Source organism: Papaver somniferum, chromosome 11 (genome assembly GCF_003573695.1).
Source record: "Papaver somniferum cultivar HN1 chromosome 11, ASM357369v1, whole genome shotgun sequence".
In the NCBI taxonomy this organism is placed as follows: Eukaryota; Viridiplantae; Streptophyta; class Magnoliopsida; order Ranunculales; family Papaveraceae; genus Papaver; species Papaver somniferum.
This window is the reverse complement of record NC_039368.1, coordinates 136,158,236-136,185,498: the sequence shown is the minus strand read 5'-3', so window position 1 is coordinate 136,185,498 and position 27,263 is coordinate 136,158,236. Positions and strand designations below refer to the sequence as shown.

General features: G+C 37.0%; 2 protein-coding genes across 2 annotated transcripts; one reads left to right on the top strand and one right to left on the bottom strand.

Annotated features, from left to right (window-relative positions):
- The first annotated feature begins 1,454 nt into the window (after positions 1–1,454).
- LOC113325254 lies at positions 1,455–2,189 on the top strand. The gene has a single exon (XM_026573458.1). It carries the CDS (start codon positions 1,455–1,457, stop codon positions 2,187–2,189), a length of 735 nt encoding a protein of 244 aa, XP_026429243.1.
- A 21,582-nt stretch (positions 2,190–23,771) lies between these two features.
- LOC113324139 (probable leucine-rich repeat receptor-like protein kinase At1g35710) lies at positions 23,772–26,032 on the bottom strand. The gene has a single exon (XM_026572470.1). It carries the CDS (start codon positions 26,030–26,032, stop codon positions 24,092–24,094), a length of 1,941 nt encoding a protein of 646 aa, XP_026428255.1. The 3' UTR covers positions 23,772–24,091.
- Between the last annotated feature and the right edge of the window lie 1,231 nt (positions 26,033–27,263).

Below are 27,263 nucleotides of genomic sequence, written 5' to 3'. Positions count from 1 at the left end.
GTATGAGTCAACATATCATTTGTCCCTCATGCCCCCTTCAAAAAACGCCCCCATCAAATATTTTCTTTCTTATTTGACAAAGTTTAACAAAGTATGGTAAGCGTCCAATAACAAAACATAGACTGTTAAGATTGAAAAGTGTAAATTAAATATCCGATAGATATGCTTGTTAATTAACCGCAACCCGATTGCGTCTCCATGCTCACTTTTCTCGTTGATTTTTTTCTCTCTTCCACGTCTCTCAACCTTCCCCCTCTCTTCAGAAAATAAAATCATTCAACCTTCCCTCTCAGATAATCGACTATGGACGAAACTGATTTAAATCGAAATTCAACTTCAATTTTAGATCTTGATAATCAATGGTAAACATGGGATTTAATGGTCTTTTTTCATTTTGTTTTATCAGTGATCAAATACTAGTTTAAGAAAAATAAGTCCTAGGATTTTTGTTGTCATACATCAATCGTGTTTGTCCATGTTTATTTAGTTCAGTTGTCAATCTTGTAGTGAAGACCCTAATGAGTTCCACAAACAGTATGGGAGAAGTAAAAGATATTCGACACATAAAACATCATGGCGGATCATGTTAGAAATATTAGGTCAAGTCAAGTCTAGTATGTTTGACTTGACTTGATGAGTCACACCAATATAGCTGTTCCAGCTATATCTCTCTGTCTCTCTCATATTAATATTGTCTCAGAACTGTCTGTAACTGTTATCTGAATATATCTGACATTAATTCTGAAATCATTACTTCATTTACTGTGTCTTTTTTTACATAGTATCAGATACTAAAATCGTTCCAAAAATTCATCATCTTTGATGCAACCTTCATCAGAAATCAATTCAACATCTTCATTGTTTTTCAATATCTTTTCCTATTTCGATCATTCAATTGAATTTCAACTTTCAGTTCTTGATTTTCTTGATTTCAGATCTACTTTCTTTTCATCATTTTCTTTGATTCTTCATCAATTTCTTTAATGGCAACTACTCGAAGTATGGAACAACACAATCTTCACAACAACAACAACAATTTTACTGAAAATCCATGGGGAACATAATCAAATCCTTCCGCTGAAAATCAATCAGATCCCCCTCTTCAATTCTCTTTACCTTTTACCAATATCACCAATTTTGTTTCAGCAAAACTTGGTCCTGATAATTAACTTATCTGGCGAGATCTGTTCGAGTCAATTTTAATCTCCATTGATTTGTTTGGATATGTTGATGGTGAAATTCATGAGCCACCTAAATAAATTTTCGTTGATGGATCTGTTGTTACTAATCCTATGTGGCTGTATTGGCGCAAGGTTGATCGGATTGTTGCAAGCTGTTTCAAAGCTACGTTTACGGATACTATCTCAGGTGATGTTATTGGTATTTCTTATGCTAGAGAAATATGACTTTACTTGCAAACTAGCTTTAGAAATCAATTCTCTGCTCGTAGAACTATGCTTCACAATCAATTGAGTGGTGTTAGAAAAGGAAATTTGTCAATTCTTGTTTACTTGCACAATGTTAAATCCCTGGGTGATTCTCTAGCGGCTATTGGTGAAAGAGTGAGTGAAACTTTTCTTACAATGTATGTTCTTAATGGTCTGGGAAGAGCATATGATAATTTTGTCATCTCCGCGAATAATAGAGAAACACCTTTCACCTTTGCTGAACTCAAACCTCGTCTAATGAATCATGAGCAGTGGTTACTTGATAAAGAACAAGATATGTCTATCAATTTTGATTCACAACATCCTTCAGCTTTTTACAGTCGAAATGGTAATAACTTTGGTGGTGGTAATAAAAATAAACCAAAATTCAATCCCAATAACTTTGTGAATAGTCAATTTCAATCTGGTTCCTCTTCAAATTCTAATTCACAAGGTGGTTACAATGGTGGCTATTCTGGTGGAGTTCCAAAAATGGGCGGTCCTTCAAATTCTGGTGGTAGAAGAACACAGATTGATTTTTCCAAAGTTGAGTGTCAAATATGCAGAAAATTTGGTCACTTTGCAAATAGGTGCTATTATAGATATGCTTCAGATAAGAAGCAAAATAACAATCACTCTGCATATATTGCTTCAGAAGAAGATGGTTTTCATTATATGGATCCTTCTGCAAATATAGCTACTATGGATCAAGCTTTTTCTAGTATGACAATGCAAAATCCTACAATGAGTGATCCTTCTTGAAGTTCTGGTGCTTATGGCTCTACTTGGCTGTCTGATTCTGGTGCTACTAGACACATGATCAAAACTTAATGCAAAAGGCTTCTCCTTATGGTGGCAAGGAAAGAGTTATGGTTGGCAATGGTAAGCCTTTATCAATCTCCCACTAGTCCAGAAGGGGCTATAAATGACGATTGAAGTCTGTTATTAAACACGATTTATCACAGTTTTCACCTGTTATACGAACCGTTTTATATTTGGTGTGACTCTTTATAAATGACAAACAGAAAACGTTATTAAATATGACGAATAAAATTTGTGACTTAAAATCACGTATAGAATCTGTTATTAAGTACCACGATTATTGTATGTAAAATACAATATCAGATGATGTTTGTCATTTAGGAAGCGCTTAGTACCACGACTATTGGGTGTTAAATACAATAATATCTTCCATGACATTTTCATGCCACTGATTCAGATTTTGTGAATTTGAAATTCAGTCAGATTCATATTTGGTGCATCTGATTTTCATTCAACTGATTCAGGACGCGATTTTTTTTTTTTTTAATAAATCTGAAAATGAAATAGAATCTTCAAGGAAACAGTAGAATACTCTTTATTAATTACCCAAAGTATCATTAGACTCAAATCAACTAGTAATTTTATTACAAATTTGAAATCATTCATGTTCATTGCTCAATACAAAATTATCCATCCAAAAACCGAAGAAACAAAAAAAAATACTTGGAAAGAAATATATAGTATGAACTAAAGTTGTACAAAGATCATAAGCTTCAAAATTATGACTGAACAAAAGTACAATTCAACCACACCGAGAAATAACCTTGTTGCACTTGTAAACAGTAGCTCTACGCTTGTGCTCCCAACAATAACCTTATTGGAAAACACTTCATGCCTCCTTAAGCGTCTGAGAAGCAAAAAGTAAGAAAGGTTAAGAAGATCATTAATTATGAGATAAGAAAAATTCAACCAGGAAAAATTTCTTAGTACATAGATTGTGTAAAATGGGGTATCTGCTAAAGCATATGAAGTCACATGGAGCCTAAATTTTTCATACAACTCAATTACATTAAAAACACCTGTAAACAGAAAATGAGTTTTATTTATAATCGACATTCATTAACAAAACCTACCTAACAGGTAGATTTCGATACAAGTAGTCTGCTAGATGTCCAATTCTTAATCTAGTGGTCTTTGGCATGTAACTTTAAGAAAAAGAAGTTATCTCCTTACCGTTTAACCTGTATGTGTATCTCATTGACAATTTATGCAGGTCTGCAATTATTGTATATAGATAATTTGAGTAACTAAATATATGCAAAAGAATATCAGGGATTGCTTACAAAAATCTCTTCTAATACGAAAAACCCCACATACCAAATAAGATATTTCAGCTGCTTCCAACTGCATTAAAACAAAGTACAATAGTAAGAACCACAAACAAGAGATGAAACAGTCTTATAACATATGTGACCTAACTCGCAATCACATATTACTCTAAGAGCAGAACAAAAATTACAAATTACAAATTACAAGTGCAAAGAAAAGATATTATACATCGTTGAGAGATCCAGCGAAAGAGAACAATCCATAGAATTGGTGAACCGACCTGAAGTATCATGAACTTTAAAACGAAAAAGCAAAATAATCCACAATCGTAGAAACAAGTTCTATTCCATGCTTTGTAGGTCTCAAGTGGATCTTACTCAATTTAAAACCAGTTCAAGCAGACAACTTAATTCGGTGAACCGTCGTTTGCCCTTAAAGAGTTATTTAGGATACATAACAAGCTACAGTTTCTTCCTACAAAAGAAAATGTATCGTTTAAGATCAATGACTCTATGTACCTCAATAATAGCAGTGTCCTGCCAAGCTATCAGTAACAATAACTTTTCCTTTGAAAAAAAACAGAGAAACTTATCACCAGCTCTAAGAACCCCGAAACTTGATCTTAGATCTATCACCAGTTTTAACAGAAAGAACGAAAACCAAGCATAATCTTGGACATGGTCAATAAATACTCTCACAATCCATAGAACAAACCACAGATGAACAAGTTGAAGAGACTGAAAATAATGGAAGCTAAATGTCATCTGAACAAAGCCTAGTTTTAACTAAACTCAGACCATGAGGGTTCCAATACCAAAATGTCATTTGAACTCAATATTAAAGGTATAAACACATTAATCTACTGGAAACATATATCCATTTACTGAGCATAAAGCATAAGAAAATATTCCTACTGTCACTTACAAATCTAAACATCAAAGGGAAGCAGTTGCGAAAACTTATAAAGGAACTCAAAAGGTTTAAACGGTGACGAAATGCAAGTAATATGCTGGAAGACCTCAAAACTTGAACCTATATCCAAATCACAACAACCTCATTCATATTAAGATTTTGAAGAAACTCACTTCTTACGCACAACTTGAGCGACAGATTAAGCAGCCACTTCTTGCTTTGGTTTCAATGCAATTCCAGCATCTTGCTTTGGCTTCAATACAATTGCATTATCTTGATAAGCACGCAAGTGCAACACTTTTATACCCGCATTTACACTAGCTAGGTCTCGTTAGCTAGCTAATAATATTGTTTTAGGTCATTTACAAGAATTACAAGAAAAACCGTTTGCCCGAAGAATAAATGGCTTAATTGGAGACAAAATGACGTTTGCCACAAAAATGAGCAAAGTCACTGGCTGCAAAATAACCTTATGTGGCTGGCCTGGTATTGCTATATATTAGCACCACTAGAGGCTCAAGCCATCTCATGCATGTTATGAAAAACAAGAGTTGTCTTTGCTTGTTCAAATTAGCCCAGCCCACTGGTGGCTAAGGAGGTGGACGTGGAATCATTTTCATCACATCTTGTTCGATCAAAACAAGAAGAAGACGCTCTCATTTCTCCTAGGCGAGGTGTGTTCATAGAATCATAATATGACAGAAAAGGGATCTGAGCAGAAATGGTATTTGTGAATTCTCCAACCAGCTGCCATCTTCTTCTTTCTCGTCTGTCGTTCTCTCTTCGCCGATGGAACCTGAATTCTTATCACGAAACAACAGCAGCAGCACCAGTACTTGATTTAGGGCATAAATTGTTCAAGATTTATCTCCAATAAATAAAGCAGTGAAAGAAGAGGATTGAGAACCAGTTGGGTATGAAGATGAACCAGCGACAAAGAGCAGCCAAGTCGGGATCGTGAGCTAATTACTGAATCCAATTTGAAATGAAAATGGGGTACCTGTTCTTAAGTATTGGAGGGAAGTTAACAGTGAAGAATGGTTGGGGTAGTATGCTTGTTTACCAAGGAATGAGAGTGCAGTCAGTGGTGATTTATACGATGGGTTTCGACCTAATTTTGGTGTTGGCTAATGGTGGATGTTGCAGCAGTTCTAAAGATGTAAATGGATCTGTGGATTCTTGTTTAGAAGCATTGGTGTTGATTGAGTTTTGCGTCGTGGAATCGACTGAATTTGTATCTCAATTTGATGTACTCCGATGGGTATTATCAACAACAGATCAGTGGGGTTTTTCATGAGGTTTGAATGATGATTGCTTCGATGTTGGGCTCGATCTGTGCTGTTGTCAATAGCAGCGTCTGCAATGGGTTCTGCCCAGATATGGTTTGGATTAAATGACGATTGACAGTATCGATGGAATTGGGGCTAGCTGAAGTCCTGAGATAAATGATAAGAAGTAATTGTTGCTGGTGTTGGTTCGATTGTGAACTGAAGTTCAGGGAGAAAAGATCGGAGTTGGGTACTGTTGACGGAGTCTGCTAATGGCCTGTACTTGAAGGTGATGTGCTGTGGCTAGATATGGGAGCTGGTGCTGGTGGCGAGACTTTGGAAGGGCCTGAATGTAGGAAGTGGAGGCTGTGAATGGACTGGGCTTTGTTGCTGCCTCCAACACAAGAGGAGACCTAAGGTGTTATTTAAGCCAGCAGCGAGGAGAAGAAAGGGGGGCGGTCTACAAGGAGTAACTAGGTTTAAGCTTGGGGAAATTAGGGGGAGACCCCAAAAAAAAAAATTCTCATTTTCAGGCCCACAATTAATTTTAGGTACCGTGACACCCATAATTATATGAAATTATTAAAAATGTTTGCATGACGGATTATGCATCCGCATGACGGGTTATGCATCAGGGGTATAATTGACAACGCAATTTGGATATAACATATATAAAAATCCGCGACTTGGAATTTTACAAATTTTATATCGTTGGAAATCTTTTTAAGAGAGCTACGCAACGAGTACAAACAACAATATTAAATTTTTGTTTTTCATGAAAAAAATCGGAGGTGATCATCATTTTAGGCAAAATTTCGAAAACTGACTACATAACCATTATGCAGCCACCAAAAAAGATGCATAACACATTCTGCAGACGCATAACGAATTATGCAACCATTTTCTCGACTGCATAACAAATTATGCATATGCATAACAAAGTTATGCATCTATAACAAGTTATGTAGCCATTGTTTTGGTTGATTTTAGTGTGTACATAAAAAATTGATGCATAATGCATTATGCAAACATATTTTCGGATGCATAACAGGTTATGCATCTATTTTATCGACGCATAAAAGATTGTGCAACAAATTTCTCGATGCATAATGCATTATGCAGCCATATTTTCGGATGCATAACAGGTTATGCATCAATTTTCACGATTGCATAACATGTTATGCAGATATTATTGTAGGTGCATGACAAGTTGTGCAGTCTTTGTTTTTGTTGGTTTCAATAATGACGAAAAAGTTGATGCATAACGTGTTATGCAACCGTTTTCTGGACTGCATAACAAGTTATGCAACAAATTTTGTAGATGCATAACAGGTTATGCATCCATTTTCATAGCTGCATAACAACTTAAACAACACCCAACAGACTAAAAACCAAATCTGATCTTGACATGTTATGCAGTCATAACAACGTGTCATGCATAACTATCCACCAACTTCACAGCTCCCCATCTATATCTCGACAAAAATCAGACTCTTCAATCTCGGACAACAAGCACACCCTCATATCCATTGTTGCAGACGTAGAATAAAACATCATAGATTCAAGTCAAATCCTGGAAGCAAACCAAGTTGTCGTTGATAATGCTTCTTCTTTCAAAACCTGATGTGCTAAACCCTGTAATGTCGCACCATAAACCGCCTCCAACAATCCTTGATTGATACAAACACTAAACATCACCAATCTGCAGCCATTCATTTCATAAAACTGACGGCATCTACACTCTTTCTTAGCTATTTTCAAGGACCCAAACTCTATCCGATGCTGAAACAAATTGGTACCCAAGTTAGCTCACCCTACTGGCTTCTAACTAACGCCACATCCGCTGCAAACAACCCTTGTACTCATCCCACAAACGCACAGCAAACTAGCAAGGAAAAGGTGCGGTCAAGCAGCTGCAGCTGGTTATGTTCTTGTTGTTTAGCCTTGACCAAATCTTCCACAGCACTAACCAAATTTGCGAATCACTCTGCACCCTTTTCTTCCTTCTTTTCTCGCTGCTAGAACTGTACCAAACCCTCACCATAGACAACATGTATCCTTCAATATCTTGCTGGTTTCAAACCCACGGCAACAGCACACAGCACCCATGGTGGACCCGGGAAAGCGTATAAAATTGAAGTGAAATGAAACGGGCCTACAGTAATACCGCAAGTGCACGGTCGTCAGTTGTAGCTCGTGCAAGTACGGGTCGATCCACAGAGACTGGGGGTGTTTTGTAGTTTCTAGCTATTTGGGCTCTAAATTGCTATTGGGCTTTAGGTATCAAAGGGTTGTGGTACCAATGGGTTATGAATACCCTTTGGAACTGTTGGGCTTTGAATACCCTTTGAGTAAATTGGGCTTAATGGGTTTGTTTGTAATGATGAAGTGCTTTAGGCCTTGGGCCTTTGAATAATGAACTGTGAACTTGGGCTTGGGTTTTTTAAGCCTGGCAGTGAACTAGGCCTTAGGTTTCTAAATTTGGGCTTGGGCTCAGTGTAGTGAACTGAGAATTGGGCTCTATATTTTCACCTGGACTTTGATTAAGTCCACAGTGGGCTTTTGTGATGAAACTGGGCTTGAAGCAGCAGCATTGCAAAGGACTTCAGCAGCAGCAAGTAGTGGAAACCAGGTTGCAGCAGCAGTGGTGGCTGGCACAGCAGGAGCAGGTGCACAGCAAGGGAAAGGAAAGAAAGCAGCAATGGTGACAGTGCAAGCCAAGTAATAACAAAACAGAGATAGTTGCAAACCAAGGCTACAAGCCAAGGGCAGGAGTGTGGAGATAAACTGACAATGAAGTAAAAAAAAAAAAAAAAAAAAAAAAAAAAAAAAAAAAAAAAAAAAAAAAAAAAAAAAAAAAAAAAAAAAAAAAAAAAGCAAAGCCAAGGCAATGGCTTTAGGCATTCATCTAGAGTGGGAAGAGAACCAGCTTGCTCACAGTCACTAGTGAGCACTAGTTTCTCCCCACTGCTCAATCAACTCAATGCTCTAAGGCTCTAACCTAGCATTGAGACACAACAGTAACTAATCCTAACATTTGAGAAGCTAACAGTTGACACTAAAAGTGAACTAACATTAAACACAAAACTAAACATTAAACACAAAACTAACAATAAACTATCAGTGAACTATTGAGAAAACAGCAATGAAGGGAGACAGTAAACAAGAGTGATGAAAAAACACTAGGATGTTGAATCCACCATTAACCTAAGGGATATTCTACTCACAGCTAAGATAATTACCAAAGTGCTAATTGTCTGATTAAAGCACAACTAGTCTAAGGGCTTAGCAACACTGAACATGAGCTGCACATGATGAAGACTATCTCAGCTGGTTCATAATTTCATCTAGTCCTAGCATTTGGGATTCAGAACATTCATAACAGAAACAGTACAAAACATTACATCAAATGGAGAAACTGAACAATACACAGAACATGGAAAAACCTGGATAGCAAAACATGAATTGAAACAAGATAAACTAAAACTGAATTTGGAATTAAAATTGCAAATTAAAATTAAATCTACAAATACAAAACAGGGAAGAAAAATCTACCCAAGAGGAACTGGCTAGTCCAGCCCTCATGGGGATACACTGGCTAGTCCAGAGATGCCTTCTATTCGACACCCTTGTGTTCAATTTATACAAAAAGGGGCCTGTGAACCCTAAATTAAAAACCCTAATTTTACAGACCTAGGGTTTTATTTTTTTACCTAATTTGGTTGACAGGTCTTCACCACATCGTCGACCCATGCTTTATCTCTCTGCTCTGATTCTTCTCACGCTCCTGCTGCTGTGTCTAGCATGAATTACTTCATCAACTCCACACCCTAGGGTTCAGAGGCGTGAGTGTGGGTTTGATGAAACAATAAAGTCTAGGTGGATGGGTTTTTGCAGATATGGGGGGTAGTTGGTGGCAGTTGGTGTAGGTGGTGGCGATGGCAGTGGAAGTAGCAGGTGGAGGTGATGGTGGCGGAATGGGTGTTGCAGAGAGGAGGTGGAGAGAAAGAGAAGAAGAAGAAGGAAATGAAAGAGAAGTCGATAGATTTTAGGGTATAGGGTTAGGTCTTTTAGGTGTGAGGCGGAACAGAAGAATCTGATGATCAGCGTGTGAAAGACGTTGGATACGAAGATGGTTGGTAGATCTAACGGTGGTATGAGAGATGAATCACTTCGACCGTTGGATTGTGAAATACAACAAAGTCAACGGTGCTAGATGATGTTAGGTACTGTAGTGTAAAACGGGAGTATCTAATTTTGATGAACAGGCATAGGAGAGACCGTTGGATTCAAATACAATCTAATCTGAAGGCTTGGAATTTAAGCGCTGTGGTGTTTGGCAGAGACTTCAGATTTTGATGCTCTATGAATGAGCGACCGTAGGATGATGAGTTGGATCCAATCTGACGGCTGAGAATGGAGGCGGTTTTGGTTATAGAAAATGGGTTTGGGTGAGGGTTTTGGGCCTTGGGTATGCCAAGCCCATATCTTCTTTAAGAACAATTCTTCCTTCTTGAGCCCATTCCTAACTTTTTGGACGTGCGCTCCATTCTTTACGGCTTCCTTGCGTAATTCTTCCCGGCTTTTCACTACTTTTTTGCTCTTTTTGCTCCGCGACTCATCCGAACTTCATTTATTACCTAAAAATGCAAGATTAAGTAAGAAAAATATTTATTCTTGAAAACAATGAAAATACAGAATATGGGATAAAATGTAGAATTAATGCACAAAAGATGAGTTAATTGCCAATAAAAAGGGACAAATATATAAAATATTTGGCACCATCAAATACCCCCAAACCTGAATTTTACTTGTCCTCAAGTAAAACAAAACTAAGGAAATCCTAACTATACCACTGTCGATGGTCTCTCGAATGCATTTAGCGTATGCACTAAGCCTTTTAAACCACTAAGTGTCCCTAGTGGACGAGTTGAAGTCTCGTGAAGGTTTTCTTAGAACGTACCTACAAAGTTCTAGGTCAAAATATAAGCTCAGATTCCATCAAATGTGACATGTGCAAGTCAGTTTAAGCTCACATCAAAATGGAGATGTCAATCTAGCTATCAAAGGCACAATCCTAGCATTGATAACAAAAAAAGACATGTGATAAGAGTGTAAAGTGTATCTACACATGTGTAAAGAAAGATCTGAAGTTATGACTACTAATCACCAAGAGATAGTTTCTCAGGCTAAGAACCAAGGTCGAAATCTAGCTAGCTGTCCGGACTTTACGAGAATTGTGAATGAGTTGGAGGTATTTCACAATTACTCGCGTTGTACATCAATGGCATACACCCTTCCTTGCTTATTACAATAAAACACAAAAGATGACTCTTTACATGACTCTTATTTACATTGACTACTCTCTTTTATTTTTGGAACAAGAGAGAATGGAATTGATAAATACTTGATTTTTTTTTTTTGTATTTTTTGTATTTTTTTTTTCTAAATATACATCGTTTTTTTTTTTTTTTTTTTTTTTTAACATAGAAACACTTTTGATACATATACAAAAGGAAACAAAAGATTACATGACACTTTGCAAGAGGTAGCCCTTTTTGATGCACCCAGTTAAATTCGATGGTTGTCTTTCTTAATGTAACCTCCACCTTCTATCCCAACCAACCAAAGAACAAGCTAGTCAAGTTTCGTTCAGTATTCTAAAGTGATTGGCAATCGTAACTTCCTATCAAACACCTTGAAGATCGAGGCCATACATGTATTGGTAGATCGTGCGCGTGCAAATTTCTTATCACTATGTGAATTGTGCTAGAATCAGGGTGCCTAAATATCTAGACTAAGACTCCTAATAAAAATACATATTTGCACAAGAGTCAACATTTCAAGGTAAATGAGCTCCATTTTTATGTTTTTTTTTTCAATTTTTTATTTTTTTATGAATTTTTTTGATTTTTTCAAAAGAAGAAGGAGTTCGATTTCAATTATAGCATATTATCGTGGTATCTACTCTATACCCCCAAACCTAAAGTAAACATTGTCCTCAATGTTTAAAAATATGGAAAGAATTAGAATGCAACATATGGAAAGGGACATGCTGAGTAGAGTAAAAGGAGAGAGAATACCCGATTTCGGCGAAAGCAGAATTAAAACTCCGTTATCCAAGGCAAAACTCCAACATATTCGGAGTCACAATGGATGAGCACAAAATATATACAAAAGGAATTTTAACTAACACATTATCTACAAGAAAATTTGGTTTTTAATGGGATTGGACTTTTTGGGAAAAATTTGGTTTTGTCGGGAGACATTTGGCTTTGATGGGAAAAAAAAAATTTTGGTTTTTTAGGGAACATTTGGAAAACTTTGGTTTTATGGGAGAAATTTTTGGTTTTTGAAATTGGGAGCAAGCCCACTGTTGGTCCTCTAATGGAATGGGAGGAAGGCTGCGCCCACGAAACACTAAGTTTTAATTTTGAAAGTTTAATTTGGCCCAGTTGGTTAAGGCCCGACGTTTGTTTTAAAACTTTGGTTTCGAGGTCCACTCTTGAGTGGAAACAAGCCCACAATCGGTTACAAGCTCAGCTGGGTTTAAACCCAGAGTCCAAAATACAAGTCCAATGAAAGAATTTAAACAAGCCCACAAATTAAACAAACAAGCCCACAAAAATTAATTACAAACCCAACAGAAAATAAAAAGCCCAAAAATTGGCTTTAATATTACAAGCCCACAATTAAAAATTGGAAGCCCACAATTCGGGTTCTCTTAAATGGGTTACCTTTTAAGCACAGCCCAGCTGCTCTGATATTGTTGCAAAAACCCAGTTGGGCTTTGGTTCTTTTCCTTGGTGGCATCCCAGCAGAGGAAAAACTGGTTCAGAACAACAGGTCCAACAGCAAATGAAGTGAAGCAGATGCAGATGCAAACGCTATGCAACGGCTATGCAACTGGTTCACTTCAATTTTATACGCTTTCCCCGGCAGCGGCGCCAAAAACTTGGTGGACCCGGGAAAGCGTATAAAATTGAAGTGAAATGAAACGGGCCTACAGTAATACCGCAAGTGCACGGTCGTCAGTTGTATCTCGTGCAAGTACGGGTCGATCCACAGAGACTGGGGGTGTTTTGTAGTTTCTAGCTATTTGGGCTCTAAATTGCTATTGGGCTTTAGGTATCAAAGGGTTGTGGTACCAATGGGTTATGAATACCCTTTGGAACTGTTGGGCTTTGAATACCCTTTGAGTAAATTGGGCTTAATGGGTTTGTTTGTAATGATGAAGTGCTTTAGGCCTTGGGCCTTTGAATGATGAACTGTGAACTTGGGCTTGGGTTTTTTAAGCCTAGCAGTGAACTAGGCCTTAGGTTTCTAAATTTGGGCTTGGGCTCAGTGTAGTGAACTGAGAATTGGGCTCTAGCTTTTCACCTGGACTTTGATTAAGTCCACAGTGGGCTTTTGTGATGAAACTGGGCTTGAAGCAGCAGCAGTGCAAAGGACTTCAGCAGCAGCAAGTAGTGGAAACCAGGTTGCAGCAGCAGTGGTGGCTGGCACAGCAGGAGCAGGTGCACAGCAAGGGAAAGGAAAGAAAGCAGCAATGGTGACAGTGCAAGCCAAGTAATAACAAAACAGAGATAGTTGCAAACCAAGGCTACAAGCCAAGGGCAGGAGTGTGGAGATAAACTGACAATGAAGTAAAAAAAAAAAAAAAAAAAAAGCAAAGCCAAGGCAATGGCTTTAGGCATTCATCTAGAGTGGGAAGAGAACCAGCTTGCTCACAGTCACTAGTGAGCACTAGTTTCTCCCCACTTCTCAATCAACTCAATGCTCTAAGGCTCTAACCTAGCATTGACACACAACAGTAAACTAATCCTAACATTTGAGAAGCTAACAGTTGACACTAAAAGTGAACTAACATTAAACACAAAACTAAACATTAAACACAAAACTAACAGTAAACTATCAGTGAACTATTGAGAAAACAGCAATGAAGGGAGACAGTAAACAAGAGTGATGAAAGAACACTAGGATGTTGAATCCACCATTAACCTAAGGGATATTCTACTCACAGCTAAGATAATTACCAAAGTGCTAATTGTCTGATTAAAGCAAAACTAGTCTAAGGGCTTAGCAACACTGAACATGAGCTGCACATGATGAAGACTATCTCAGCTGGTTCATAATTTCATCTAGTCCTAGCATTTGGGATTCAGAACATTCATAACAGAAACAGTACAGAACATTACATCAAATGGAGAAACTGAACAATACACAGAACATGGAAAAACATGGATAGCAAAACATGGATAGCAAAACATGAATTGAAACAAGATAAACTAAAATTTGGAATTAAAATTGCAAATTAAAATTAAATCTACAAATACAAAACAGGGAAGAAAAATCTACCCAAGAGGAACTGGCTAGTCCAGCCCTCATGGGGATACACTGGCTAGTCCAGAGATGCCTTCTATTCGACACCCTTGTGTTCAATTTATACAAAAAGGGGCCTATGAACCCTAAAATAAAAACCCTAATTTTACAGACCTAGGGTTTGATTTTTTTACCTAATTTGGTTGACAGGTCTTCACCATATCGTCGACCCATGCTTTATCTCTCTGCTCTGATTCTTCTCACGCTCCTGCTGCTGTGTCTAGCATGAATTACTTCATCAACTCCACACCCTAGGGTTCAGAGGCGTGAGTGTGGGTTTGATGAAACAATAAAGGCTAGGTGGATGGGTTTTTGCAGATATGGGGGGTAGTTGGTGGCAGTTGGTGTAGGTGGTGGCGATGGCAGTGGCAGTAGCAGGTGGAGGTGATGGTGGCGGAATGGGTGTTGCAGAGAGGAGGTGGAGAGAAAGAGAAGAAGAAGAAAGAAATGAAAGAGAAGTCGATAGATATTAGGATATAGGGTTAGGTCTTTTAGGTGTGAGGCGGAACAGAAGAATCTGATGATCAGCGTGTGAAAGACGTTGGATACGAAGATGGTTGGTAGATCTAACAGTGGTATGAGAGATGAATCACTTCGACCGTTGGATTGTGAAATACAACAAAGTCAACGGTGCTAGATGATGTTAGGTACTGTAGTGTAAAGCGGGAGTATCTAATTTTGATAAACAGGCATAGGAGCGACCGTTGGATTCAAATACAATCTAATCTGAAGGCTTGGAATTTAAGCGCTGTGGTGTTTGGCAGAGACTTCAGATTTTGATGCTCTATGAATGAGCGACCGTAGGATGATGAGTTGGATCCAATCTGACGGCTGAGAATGGAGGCGGTTTTGGTTATAGAAAATGGGTTTGGGTGAGGGTTTTGGGCCTTGGGTATGCCAAGCCCATATCTTCTTTAAGAACAATTCTTCCTTCTTGAGCCCATTCCTAGCTTTTTGGACGTGCGCTCCATTCTTTACGGCTTCCTTGCGTAATTCTTCCCGGCTTTTCACTACTTTTCTGCTCTTTTTGCTCCGCGACTCATCCGAACTTCATTTATTACCTAAAAATGCAAGATTAAGTAAGAAAAATATTTATTCTTGAAAACAATGAAAATACAGAATATGGGATAAAATGTAGAATTAATGCACAAAAGATGAGTTAATTGCCAATAAAAAGGGACAAATATATACAATATTTGGCACTCATCAACCCACACAAACATCTGCAGCAGCATTTGTTTCTTATCCTCTTCTTACACGACCCAGATAATCAACAATGCCCATAGCAGCAACCATTGTAACAGCTGCGAATTAGGTGGTAATAAGATGGTGGTTCAGCTTTTCTGTCGAACGGTTGATATACGCTACCTGATGGTGTTGTTGTATGTTGATAAACCATCTCCTTCAGCTCTCCAATTCCTGCAATTTCACATTCAATACAGCCCAATAACTCCACTTCTTCCAGGAATTATAAACTAGACTCATTCATCATCATTTACTATCACAATCAACCACAGCAACAACATCTCTTGGACAGAGAAAAGAGGGGATGTAAGAAATTCTTCTTTCCTGGCTCTCTTGAGTTAAAATACAACCCAAACTTCTACATCATATCGAGCTCCCGATTCTTCGAACACAACCACCAAAACCCATTTAATCAATCAGTCTCAGATCCCCTTTTCTTTGTTGATTTCAGTTTTGCAACTTCACCTAATTCCTTATTTGATCTTCTAAAACTTCATTCATAATCAATTACATCAACAGATCAGACCCTAACTTCTTCCTCTCAAACATTACCTCAACTGTAGATGATTCGAATCACAAACGAACCCTTGAATACACCAATCCAGTTGACAAACGGACCCAACTTGGTTGCTGTAATTTCTAATCTCAATCGAGATTTTGGACTCCGTCGATAGATATGAAAGAAAGATGTAGGGAGATACAAATCTGAGAAGAAGAAGAAAAAAAAAGACCGAAATATGACATAAAAGGGATCTGAGCAGAAATGGTATTTGTGAATTCTCCAACCAGCTGCCATCTTCTTCTTTCTCGTCTGTTGTTCTCTCTTCGCCGATGGAACCTGAATTCTTATCACGAAACAACGGCAGCAACACCAGTACTTGATTTAGGGCATAAATTGTTCAAGATTTATCTCCAATAAATAAATAAGTGAAAGAAGAGGATTGAGAACCAGTTGGGTATGAAGATGAACCAGCGACAAAGAGCAGCCAAGTCGGGATCGTGAGTTAATTACTGAATCCAATTTGAAATGAAAATGGGTTACCTTTTCTTAAGAATTGGAGGGAAGTTAACAGTGAAGAATGGTTGGGGTAGTATGCTTGTTTACCAAGGAATGAGAGTGCAGTCAGTGGTGATTTATACGATGGGTTTCGACCTAATTTTGGTGTTGGCTAATGGTGGATGTTGCAGCAGTTCTAAAGATGTAAATGGATCTGTGGATTATGGTTTAGAAGCAGTGGTGTTGATTGAGTTTTGCGCCGTGGAATCGACTGAATTTGTATCTCAATTTGATGTACTCCGATGGGTATTATCAACAACATATCAGTGGGGTTTTTCATGAGGTTTGAATGGCTGATTGCTTCGATGTTGGGCTCGATCTGTGCTGTTGTGGGGTTGAGATTCAAACCAATTATTTTTATTTCGTGTTAATAGCAGCGTCTGCAATGGGTTCTGCCCAGATATGGTTTGGATTAAATGACGATTGACAGTATCGATGAAATTGGGGCTAGCTGAAGTCCTGAGATAAATGATAAGAAGTAATTGTTGCTGGTGTTGGTTCGATTATGAACTGAAGTTCAGGGAGAAAATATCGGAGTTGGGTACTGTTAACGGAGTCTGCTAATGGCCTGTACTTGAAGGTGATGTGTTGTGGCTAGATATGGGAGCTGGTGCTGGTGGCGAGACTTTGGAAGGGCCTGAATGTAGGAAGTGGAGGCTGTGAATGGACTGGGCTTTGTTGCTGCCTCCAACACAAGAGGAGACCTAAAGTGTTATTTAAGCCAGTAGCGAGGAGAAGAAAGGGGGGCGGTCTACAAGGAGTACCTATGTTTAAGCTTTCTTACCTTCGCTATGCTTATCTTGTTATTACCTTTGTCAATTTCTATGGCTTTTGAGAAAGCTATGTGTAGCTAAATCCATTATCATGGTGAAAGGATGAACTTGTAGGCTTGTTTATTTGTGTTCAAAAACAAGGGTTCTCAACTGCAAAAGGTCAATGATAATTGTTTCTGTTTCTCTTCAATGCTTATTTTCTATTTAATTTCTCATATTTTATGTCATGTATAGTCTATTGTTAGGTTAATAGAAATTCTCATTTGAGCCTTGTTACCAATTGGTTTATGAACATTCTTAGACTAATCATGCCTTGTATGAATAGTTCTTAGGATTTCTACATTAGGTTGAGAACAAACATAACTTTTGATAATTTTGTCGATAAATATTAAACGTCACATCTTCCATGTACTAGCTAGGTTTTCTATTATACATGAGTTAAATGAGACCTTTGTGGTAGAACATAAGAAGAATTAGTCTACAATGGATTCCCGTAACCTTGACACGTTTATATCCTTGATAACATCCTTAAATTATTTTCTTTAGTTCTTTTGTTTGTTTATATAGTTCGTATAAAAATTCAGAATTCTTCATATTGAAACATCTTTGACTTGAAAGTAGTGAGTATCGATCAGAATTTTGTTTGACACTCCTCGTTGAAACGATCCCTATTTGCCACTATCCTCATATAGTGCACCGTATACTTGCGGTTAATAAAAGTCGGTTTTCCGATTCATCATATCTTGAACTTTTAGGATCAGTTACGATCTCACATTCAAGCACAGGAGCACCTGAAGAACTCAAATTAATTACTATCGCATTAACTAATCCCCACAAAACATGTAACATAGAGGAAACAGTCTTACTTTTATTGTGTCTTTGAAATGATTCGTATGTCGTGATCCTGAAGAAGGACGAGGCCAAGGTTTTGGAATTGTCCCGAATCAATTCAGACGACATATAGGATGGAACCATTGCCTAGAGTTTCATCTTTCAACCCCTAGCCGTGAATCTGAAAATCATCAATGTATAAATTTCTAGATAAAACCACACATAAAGATTGAAACCCCGGAATCTAAATCTTCTCAGATTGAAGACTACAACAAAACAGTCACTAGAGCCAGAAAAACTGAAATCCTAAAAAATATAGAAAAAAGCAAGATGTATCAAATTGATTAAAATCAAAGAACATTTTAAGAATCCCATACCATAGAAACCCCTAAAAGGAATATCTTAAACAATAATAATAACTCTTTAAATGGGAATTTACAAAAAAAAATTAAAAAATCCATTTTACCTTGGTAAGACCTTCCACATTATTGAAATCACAAAGAAAAACGTGAATCGATTCAGATCGACCTGCATTAACAAACATGAAGAAATCAAAATCTGTAATGAATTCCAGATTCACAAAATAATCTCCAATTTCACTTAAAACCCTAGAGTGATTTTTTTTACTTAAATCCAAATTGAACAAGGGTAAACGAAGAAGAAGAATCATACGTGAAGTAAGGGATTTGTTTAATGAAAAAAAAACTGTTGTTATTGTATTTGGGTTTGTTGGGGAATTTGGGTTTTGAGGATAAGATGAAAAAGATGGGGAAAGGGATTTGAGTTTGAGTTAATTTTTCTGATTTTTTTTCAGTTTCTGGTTTAGGAGATGCAGAAGACGGAGAAAAGAGTTGCACAGAAAGGTTAGGGTTAGAATGAAAAGATAAACGAATAGAAATAGAAACTAAGAGATCTAAAAACTGGGCCCATAGAAACTAGATGTTTTATTCTCCACTGATGGACCAATAGGTCCAATACCGAACCACAAAAGTCTCACTGGAAATTACAGGTAGGCGGCTAACAATTTTGATACTTGTAGTAACGTGGCATTACATGTGGCTAGCCACTTTTGGTTATGCAATAAAATATTAGTAATGGGCGTATAAATACTAAACATCTGTGTCGTACTTATTCCATGATATAATGGTTTCTCAAAAAATCACGCACCTAGAAAATTACCACGTTTGAGAATGACAGTTTTTTTGTGTTAAATGATGGACCCAAGTATTTTCTTGTTATATGACGGAATTTGTTTGTGAAAATTTATTCACATAATGAATCCGTCATTCAAAAGCGTGATTAATAATCCTTTCAGGACTAGTGTCCCTAACTGGAACTTCAACTTTATCTACACCAACTGCTTCTTTCATGTTGAAGAATGTTCTACATGTTCTTATGATGAAACATAATTTGTTATCTATTGCTAGGTTCACTAGAGATAACAACTGTTACTTCAAATTTTATCCATATAGCTATGAAATTAGGGATATAAAACATGATACTCTTTTGGCTCAGGATGTTATGCTCAATAATTTGTATCCCATTTCAAATCTTCTTAAATTTTCATCTCCTCATTATTCATTAACATCTACTTTATCTATTTCTCCTACTCTGTGGCATGATAGATTAGGTCATCCATCTATTCACATTGTTAAAATTTTACATGATTCACATCACATTTTTTTAAATTCATATCCTTCATCCACCTTGTGTGAATCGTGTCAACTTCCAAAAGTAAAAGACTGCCTTTTTCATCATCCACCACTCAATCTCTCGCTCTACTTTCTCTTATTCAATGTGATGATATCGGTATTACATTTTTTTCATTGATAACTATAGTAGATTTACTTGGGTCTATACAATGCAACAAAAGTTTGATGTTGTTCAATGTTTCTCTCATTTTAAAAACCTCACTGAGAACTTCTTTTCCACAAAAATCATTTCTTTTCAAACAAATGGTGCATATGAGTTAGTGAAAGGTCCTTTTAAATCTTTTCTTGTGTCTCATGGTATTCAACTTATAATATCATGTCCTAAGAAACCTGAACAAAATGGTTTTGCTGAACGAAAGCATCGCCATATCACTGAAATGGGAAATTCACTTTTTTTCAAAGCTTCTTGTCCTAAAGATTTCTGGTTTGATGCCTTTTCTACTGCTTCTCATCTCATAAAATATCACTCCCACTAAACTCTTGAATTATAAAAGACGTCCCTTTGAAGTTTTGTTTAACTCTGCTCCAAATTACTCTCTCTTAAAAGTGTTTGGTTCTGTATGTTATCCCTTCTTAGGTCATTCTAGAGCAGATAAGCTATCACCTTAATCTGCAAAATGTGTGTTTATTGGTTATAACTTACTTCATAAAGGATATAAGTGCTTCAATCCTCTTTCTAGGAAAACACATATTTCACGCCATGTCATTTTTGATGAGTCTAATTTTTATTTCTCATCTTCTGATTCTTCTTCTTCGCTTGTTGAAGAATGCACTCTGGTTTCTACTTCCTCTACTTCTAATACTATTGTTACTAGATCTAGTACTGGAATTTCAAAACCAAAGCAATTTCCTGATCATATTGCTAATGTCTCTGTTCTGCATCCCAACTGCTCTGTCTTTACTTCTCTTCTTACTAGTAACCCTGAGCCCAAATCTTTTAAAGAAGCTGCTAAGGATCCAAAATGGCTAGTTTCTATGAAGGAAGAGAAGACTGCTTTGAATGAAAATGGAACATTGGATTTGGTTAAGCCTACACCTGATATGAACATTCTGGGTTGTAAATGGGTATACAGAGTTAAACTTAAAGCAAATGGCACTATAGATAGACTTAAGTATAGGCTAGTTGCAAAGGGGTATAATCAACTAGATGGTATCGAGTATACAGAGACATTCAGTCATGTAGTTAAATCTACTACTATCAGGATTGTTCTTACGTTAGCTGTCACCTACAATTGTCCCATCAAGCAATTAGATGTGTCAAATGCTTTTCTACATGGTGAGTTAAATGAAAATGTCTTCATGCAACATCTTACAGGATTTGTGGATCCAAATTTTCCTTATCATGTGTGTCATCTAAAGAAAAGTCTTTATGGCTTGAAACAAGCACCAAGACAATGGTTTGCCAAGTTTAGCACTTTTTTGTTGTCTGCTGGTTTTATTGAGTCTGTGAATGATCACTCCATGTTTGTTCTTCATTCTTCTTCAGATATCTTAGTTTTACTTCTTTATGTGGATGACATAATTTTGACTGGTAATTCTGATTTCTTAATGGACAAACTTATTGCTTCTCTCAAAAATGCATTTTCTATGAAAGATTTGGGAAATCTGAGTTTTTTTTTCTGGGTATTGAAGTTGTGAGACATTCAGATTCTTTAGTTTTAACACAGAAGAAGTATACTCTGAAACTATTGGAAAGGGCCAACATGTTAGAAAGCGAACCATGTGATACTCCAGTAGCTAAGACACACAGAGCTTCCATTCATGATGGTACACTATTGAAGGATCCTCTTGAGTTTAGAACCATTGTAGTAGGCTTACAGTATCTCACTCATACTAGACCTGATATCGATTTTGGTGTTAACTATGTCAGTCAATTCATGCATGCACCTACAGAATGTCATCTTCTTCTTGTCAAGAGAATTCTCAGGTATTTAAAAGGTAGTATTGGTCAAGGTTTTACTATTCATCCTAGTGATGTAACCTCACTTAAAGCATATACTGATTCTTATTGGGTTGGATTCCCTGACACTAGAAGATCTACTAGTGGATATGTTGTGTTCTTAGGCTCATCTCTGATCTCTTGGTCCTCTAAAAAGCAACCCACAGTCTGCAAAGTCATCTGCTGATGCTGAGTATAAAGCATTATCTGTTGCAACTGCTGAGCTTAAATGGGTTTCTTATGTATTGAATGATCTGCATGTTCCTCTTCAATTACCAGTTCAGCTGCATTGTGATAATACAAGTGTTATTGCTTTGTCAGCTAATCCTGTTTTTCATGCCGGGACAAAACACATAGAAATTGAATATCGCACTGTCAGGGAGCTAGTAGACTTTGGATTTCTTGTTATTTCTCATGTTCCAAGTGAAGAGCAGATAGCTAATTTATTCACAAAGGTCCTGTGTTTTCCATCTCACTCAAGATTGCTTCATTTGTTGTTGGATGTTCCAATTGCTTAGTGGTTTGCTTCATTTGTTGTTGGGTGTTCCAGTTGCTTAGTATTGTTTCTTCTTCTTTTTTAGTTTTTTAATTTTCTGCACACTTTTTCCTGGTCTCAGGGGTGTTGCTTTCTTGTTTTTTAGTTTTCAAACTTCACACTCTGCCTGTATCAGTTTTTAGGGGTGTGTTAGAAATATTAGGTCAAGTCAAGTCTAGTCTGTTTGACTTGACTTGATGAGTCACACCAATACAGCTGTTCCAGTTGTATCTCTCTATCTCTCTCATATTAACATTGTCTGGGAACTGTCTATAACTGTTATCTGAAAATATCTGACATTAATTCTAAAATGATTACTTCATTTACTGTGTCTTTCTTTACAGATCAGTTCCTTACCATGTGAAAACATCTGATAATTTTTTAGTTGTTATTTGGTACTGTTTATGGATTCAATCTCTGTATTAACGAAAAAAATTCTAGTGGTATCACAAGACCAAAAGTTATCCTCATTACATGCGACCATACATGATCCATCGCACTACATCTAGTGGTTCTCAAGTTTTGCTCAAGAGAATCCCGACTAAATTCAAAGCATCAGATGTTCACCCATACCACGGTATAAAAGTAAGAAAGAAAGTAAAATCTTAATTTCCTCTCCAAATTCCGTTCTTTCACTTGATTAGTTAAATCAAGGTGAAAAAAAGTATTATCAAACCCCGTGTTTAACCTTTGTTAATCAAGATCTAAGAATTATCGATTATCAGATAGGGAAGATGATTGATTTTGGTTTCAGAAGAGAGAGAAAAGAAAAATTCAACGACGAGAAGGAAAAAGGGAGTTGGAGACGTTATCGGGTCGCGGGTACCAAATGTATCCGTGAAATATTTGATTAAAACTTCCGGATCTTAACCGTCTAAGTTTTGTTATCGGACGGTTATTGTACTTTGTTAAACTTTGTCAAATAAGAAGGCTGTCAAAAGATCCGGCCTCTATCATATATATGCCAAAAAATAGCAAATTTATTTCATACATTTAAAACTGTAAAATAGAACACTACCCTTGCCGTCAACAAATGCCAAAGAACTACAATAGAAACTCCATATATTAATAAACTCTATATATTAATAAAAAATCATGGTCTCAACTTGGACCAGTTACAAATAGTAATAGACTCCACATTTTAATATTAATAGATTTTTCTAGTCCCTCCTTAATTAATTTACCTCCATATATTAATAAAATCAACTTAATAGGAATATATTTATCTATAGTTGGTTGAGAAAATGATGTAATTTTTTGGATTGTTATGGCATCTTTTGATTTGCGTATGCTAAGACCTTGTTGCTATGTGCACCATCTTGTTGAAGCAAAAACATTTCCAACTTGTCGAGCATGTTTAAAGCTTCTTGGCATGAAACTTTTGGTATCTCCGTACTATCATCATCGGGATTATCTTCCTCCCCTTCTTGTCTAATTCCGTCGATTATTTCTTCTTTGGTTGAAGCATATACGACTTGTTGCTCATTGGGATGATTAAGGAAGACATCCATATCCATTCGATTAGTGTAGTGCAACTGTCCAATTTGATTACTCATAAGTATCTTTTAACCATTTCACAAGATCTTTTTGCGTCCAATTTGGATGTGATTTTTTCTTTTCACACAATTCTATACGAATTTTATCACTCAGATGAGTTCTTTTCCTAACATTGGGGGACATTTTGATTTAGTTGAGAAGAAGAGAATATTAAAAATAATGAATTATTTTCTAATATATCTAGTACTATTTATAGTGTACACAAAACTTTAAAAATTCCTAATAGGATATATTATTCAATAGGATATATTTTCAATATATTATTTATCTTTTTTTTTGATATACCTCCATATATTAATAAACTCCATATATTAATAATTTTATAAAGTCCAAGATTATTAATATATGGAGTTTTTACTGTATTAGGCAGCCTTACAAGGAGGAAGTGGGGGGCCACACAGGCCAGAGTTGCCCTCAAAAGAAGCTGGAGGAAATGTTGCATTGTGACGAGGAATTTCCCCTGTCAACATGTTATTTGACACATCCAATTCTTTAAGCCATGTCAAGTTTATTAACCCTGAAGGTATACCACCGGTAAGGTTGTTATTTGATAGCACGATTGAAACCAAATTGCCATTGCTTAGCTCAGCTGGTATCTCCCCCGTTAACCCATTCTTTTCAAGCTTTAAGGTCTGCAGGTAGCTATTCAAATTCCCTAGAGATTTTGGTATGGATCCTCCAAAAGGATTATTAGATAATATCAATGTTTCAGTGAACTGCATGATATCCAGGTTTCCAATATCCTCCCCAATAGGACCAGCAAACGTATTATTTGAAAGATCAAGAATAGTGTATCCCATAACATTAAATTTTTTCTCAAAGATGGATTCTAATCCACCGGTGAAGTTGTTCGAGTGAAGATCAAGCTCCATTACACCGACAAGGTTCTTGAACTCAATTGGTATAGTTGAATGGAAACCATTGTTAGATAGATTGAGGGAATATAAACTTTGCATGTTTCCTATCCATATTGGCAACTCCCCAGCTAAGGCGTTACTCGATAGATCAAGATACGTCACACCCATTGTAGTTAACCATTCAGGGAGTTCCCCGACTAACCCAGTTCCAGCTAAATATAATCGCTGAAGTTGTTTCATTTTCGACAACCAAGTTGGTATGTTCACAAGATTCAATGGGTTGAATGACAAATCTAGTATTTGCAGTGATTTTAGCTTAACCAGTTCAGAAGGAATTGGACCAGATAATCCATTTCTGGATAGATCAATTTCATAAATATTCGTAAGGTTGCCGAAACTCGAAGGAATCTTACCTGTAAAACGGTTGTTTTTCAATGACAAATCTCCAAGACTTGTAAGATTGCCAATACTGTCCGGTATCTCTCCTGTTAACATGTTGTTTTCAAGGTACAATCTGTAAAGGCCAGTACCACCAATCGATGACGATGATATGCTGCCTGTAAGTTTGTTATCTGACAATCGACAAAATGTTAGAGAAGGTAGCTTTAATAGTGAACTAGGAATGTTTCCAGACAGCCTATTTAGAGAGAGATCGAGTGCGCCTAATTTGGATAATTCTCCAATGGATATAGGAATGGTTCCCGAAAGCTGATTCTCCGATAGGTTTATATCTATCACGTTCTTCAGAAAACCAATATCACTTGGTATACCACCGGAGAAATTGTTTTTATGCAAATCCAGTCTCTGCAACGAAACTAGTTTCACAATTGAAGATGGAATTTCACCGGATAATTGATTTTCAGATAAACCGAGAGAATTAAGAGAAGTCATATCTTGGAAAACAAAGTCAGGAACTGAACCAGATAAAAGATTGTTATCTAAGCTAAGAAAAATGAGATTACGGAGATTTTGAAACGACGTGGGGATTGTCCCGTTGAGTCTGTTTCTGCTAAGCAAAAGATTAGTAAGGTGCGACAATTTCCCGAGTTCCGAAGGAATAGGTCCCGTTAGAAATTTTTGGCTAGCAAGATTAAGAATTTGAAGAAATTCGAGATTACCCAAAGATGGAGAAATTGTCCCATACAACTCTGTATCCCATGGCGAGTCGTCAGGGCCAGTGAATACGCCAGGACGACTAAGATTTACGACTCGACCATTAGACTGATCACAACCAACACCATCCCATTGGGTACAGCAATCAGTGGATTGGTTCCATGTTTCTAAAAGACGCAATGGATCTTTAGTGATCTTATTCTTGAAATCGAGGAGAGCAGATTTATCAGTTTCATGACATGATGCTGCTTCTGTTGTTGTTGTTGATTGAAGAAAAATGGTTGTAATACATATTATGAAGATAGAAAGTGAGGTGATTTCTATGATTGCCATGAGAGAAAGAAAGGAAGGAAGATAGACAAGTGAGAATTATCATCAAATGCATTGATAAGTAGAGATTTTTTTGTATTTGTGCATTAAATGTAATTTACCATTATTAGAAGAAATTAAAGCGCACATTAATAAACAAAATCCTGCATTTATTGTTAATTGATTCTCTGCTTAGGTTGCTCTTGGGACAGAGATGCCTATGGATTACTTTGCATTTCAGTCCATGCTGAATAAAAGAATGAAATGGCAAAAACCATATCATTTGGCAAGATTTTGGATCACAAGGCAGATTCTGAGACAGATTTTGACAATTTTTCTCCCATCATCAAATACCCAACTAACCAAGATCTATTATGTCATTTTTCTCCTCAGTTGGTTTACTTATATAAACCCAAACTGGCTTCCTCATATATATTTTTACTATCTCATGGTATATTGTATTTCATATTCGTAGCACAAGAAGTAATGCAGGTTTGCTAGGCGATCCTGCTGTAACTACTGGAAATCCAGTAGTACACCCAAAAAGGAAAACAATCAAGATCTAAGACATGTTTAAGTAATATGAACTAAGAAATCTTTATTGATGAGTACTAAGGAAACAAAATACAAGTCCTTGAACCCCAGGAAACCCTAATCTCACTCTTTACACTAAGCTCTCTTCTCTCTCCAAAATCCCTTCCCTCATGCTTTTCCCAAGGACCTCTATTTATAGGCCAATCAACCCTAATGGGGTACAACTCATTTTACTTCGCCAAGTTCTTTCGGGGATGCTTTATACTTCGCCCAGTCCATTTTCCATAAAGTTTTTCTCCTTGTTTTGCCATCTGCACATGGGCTTGTCGGGACACCTGTCTCTTTTCTTGCTCCCCAATACATTTACTTCGCAAGTTATCTTTTCTGCCAAGTTAGCTTATTTCGCATGCCTAAGCTTCGTGGTTGGTATCTCGTGGGGTACTTCATTGATTCTTCATATCTCGTGTCCTTCTAGTAGATTACTTCCTCGTGAGATACTATCTCGCATATGAGTTTTACTTTGCTGACCAGTCAACCATGGCGATTCTGACTTGATTTGACGAGTCACTGACGAAAATTTTCGGGGTACGATATAAGATCTTTCGGCAGGATTCTCGTGTCTTCCATATGTCCACGTGTCGGTTCGTATTTTGGTATCCACATTTTTCCTTTTCTTATTCTACTCGATCGTTGTGAGAGGGGAATAAGAACCGTCTGGAAT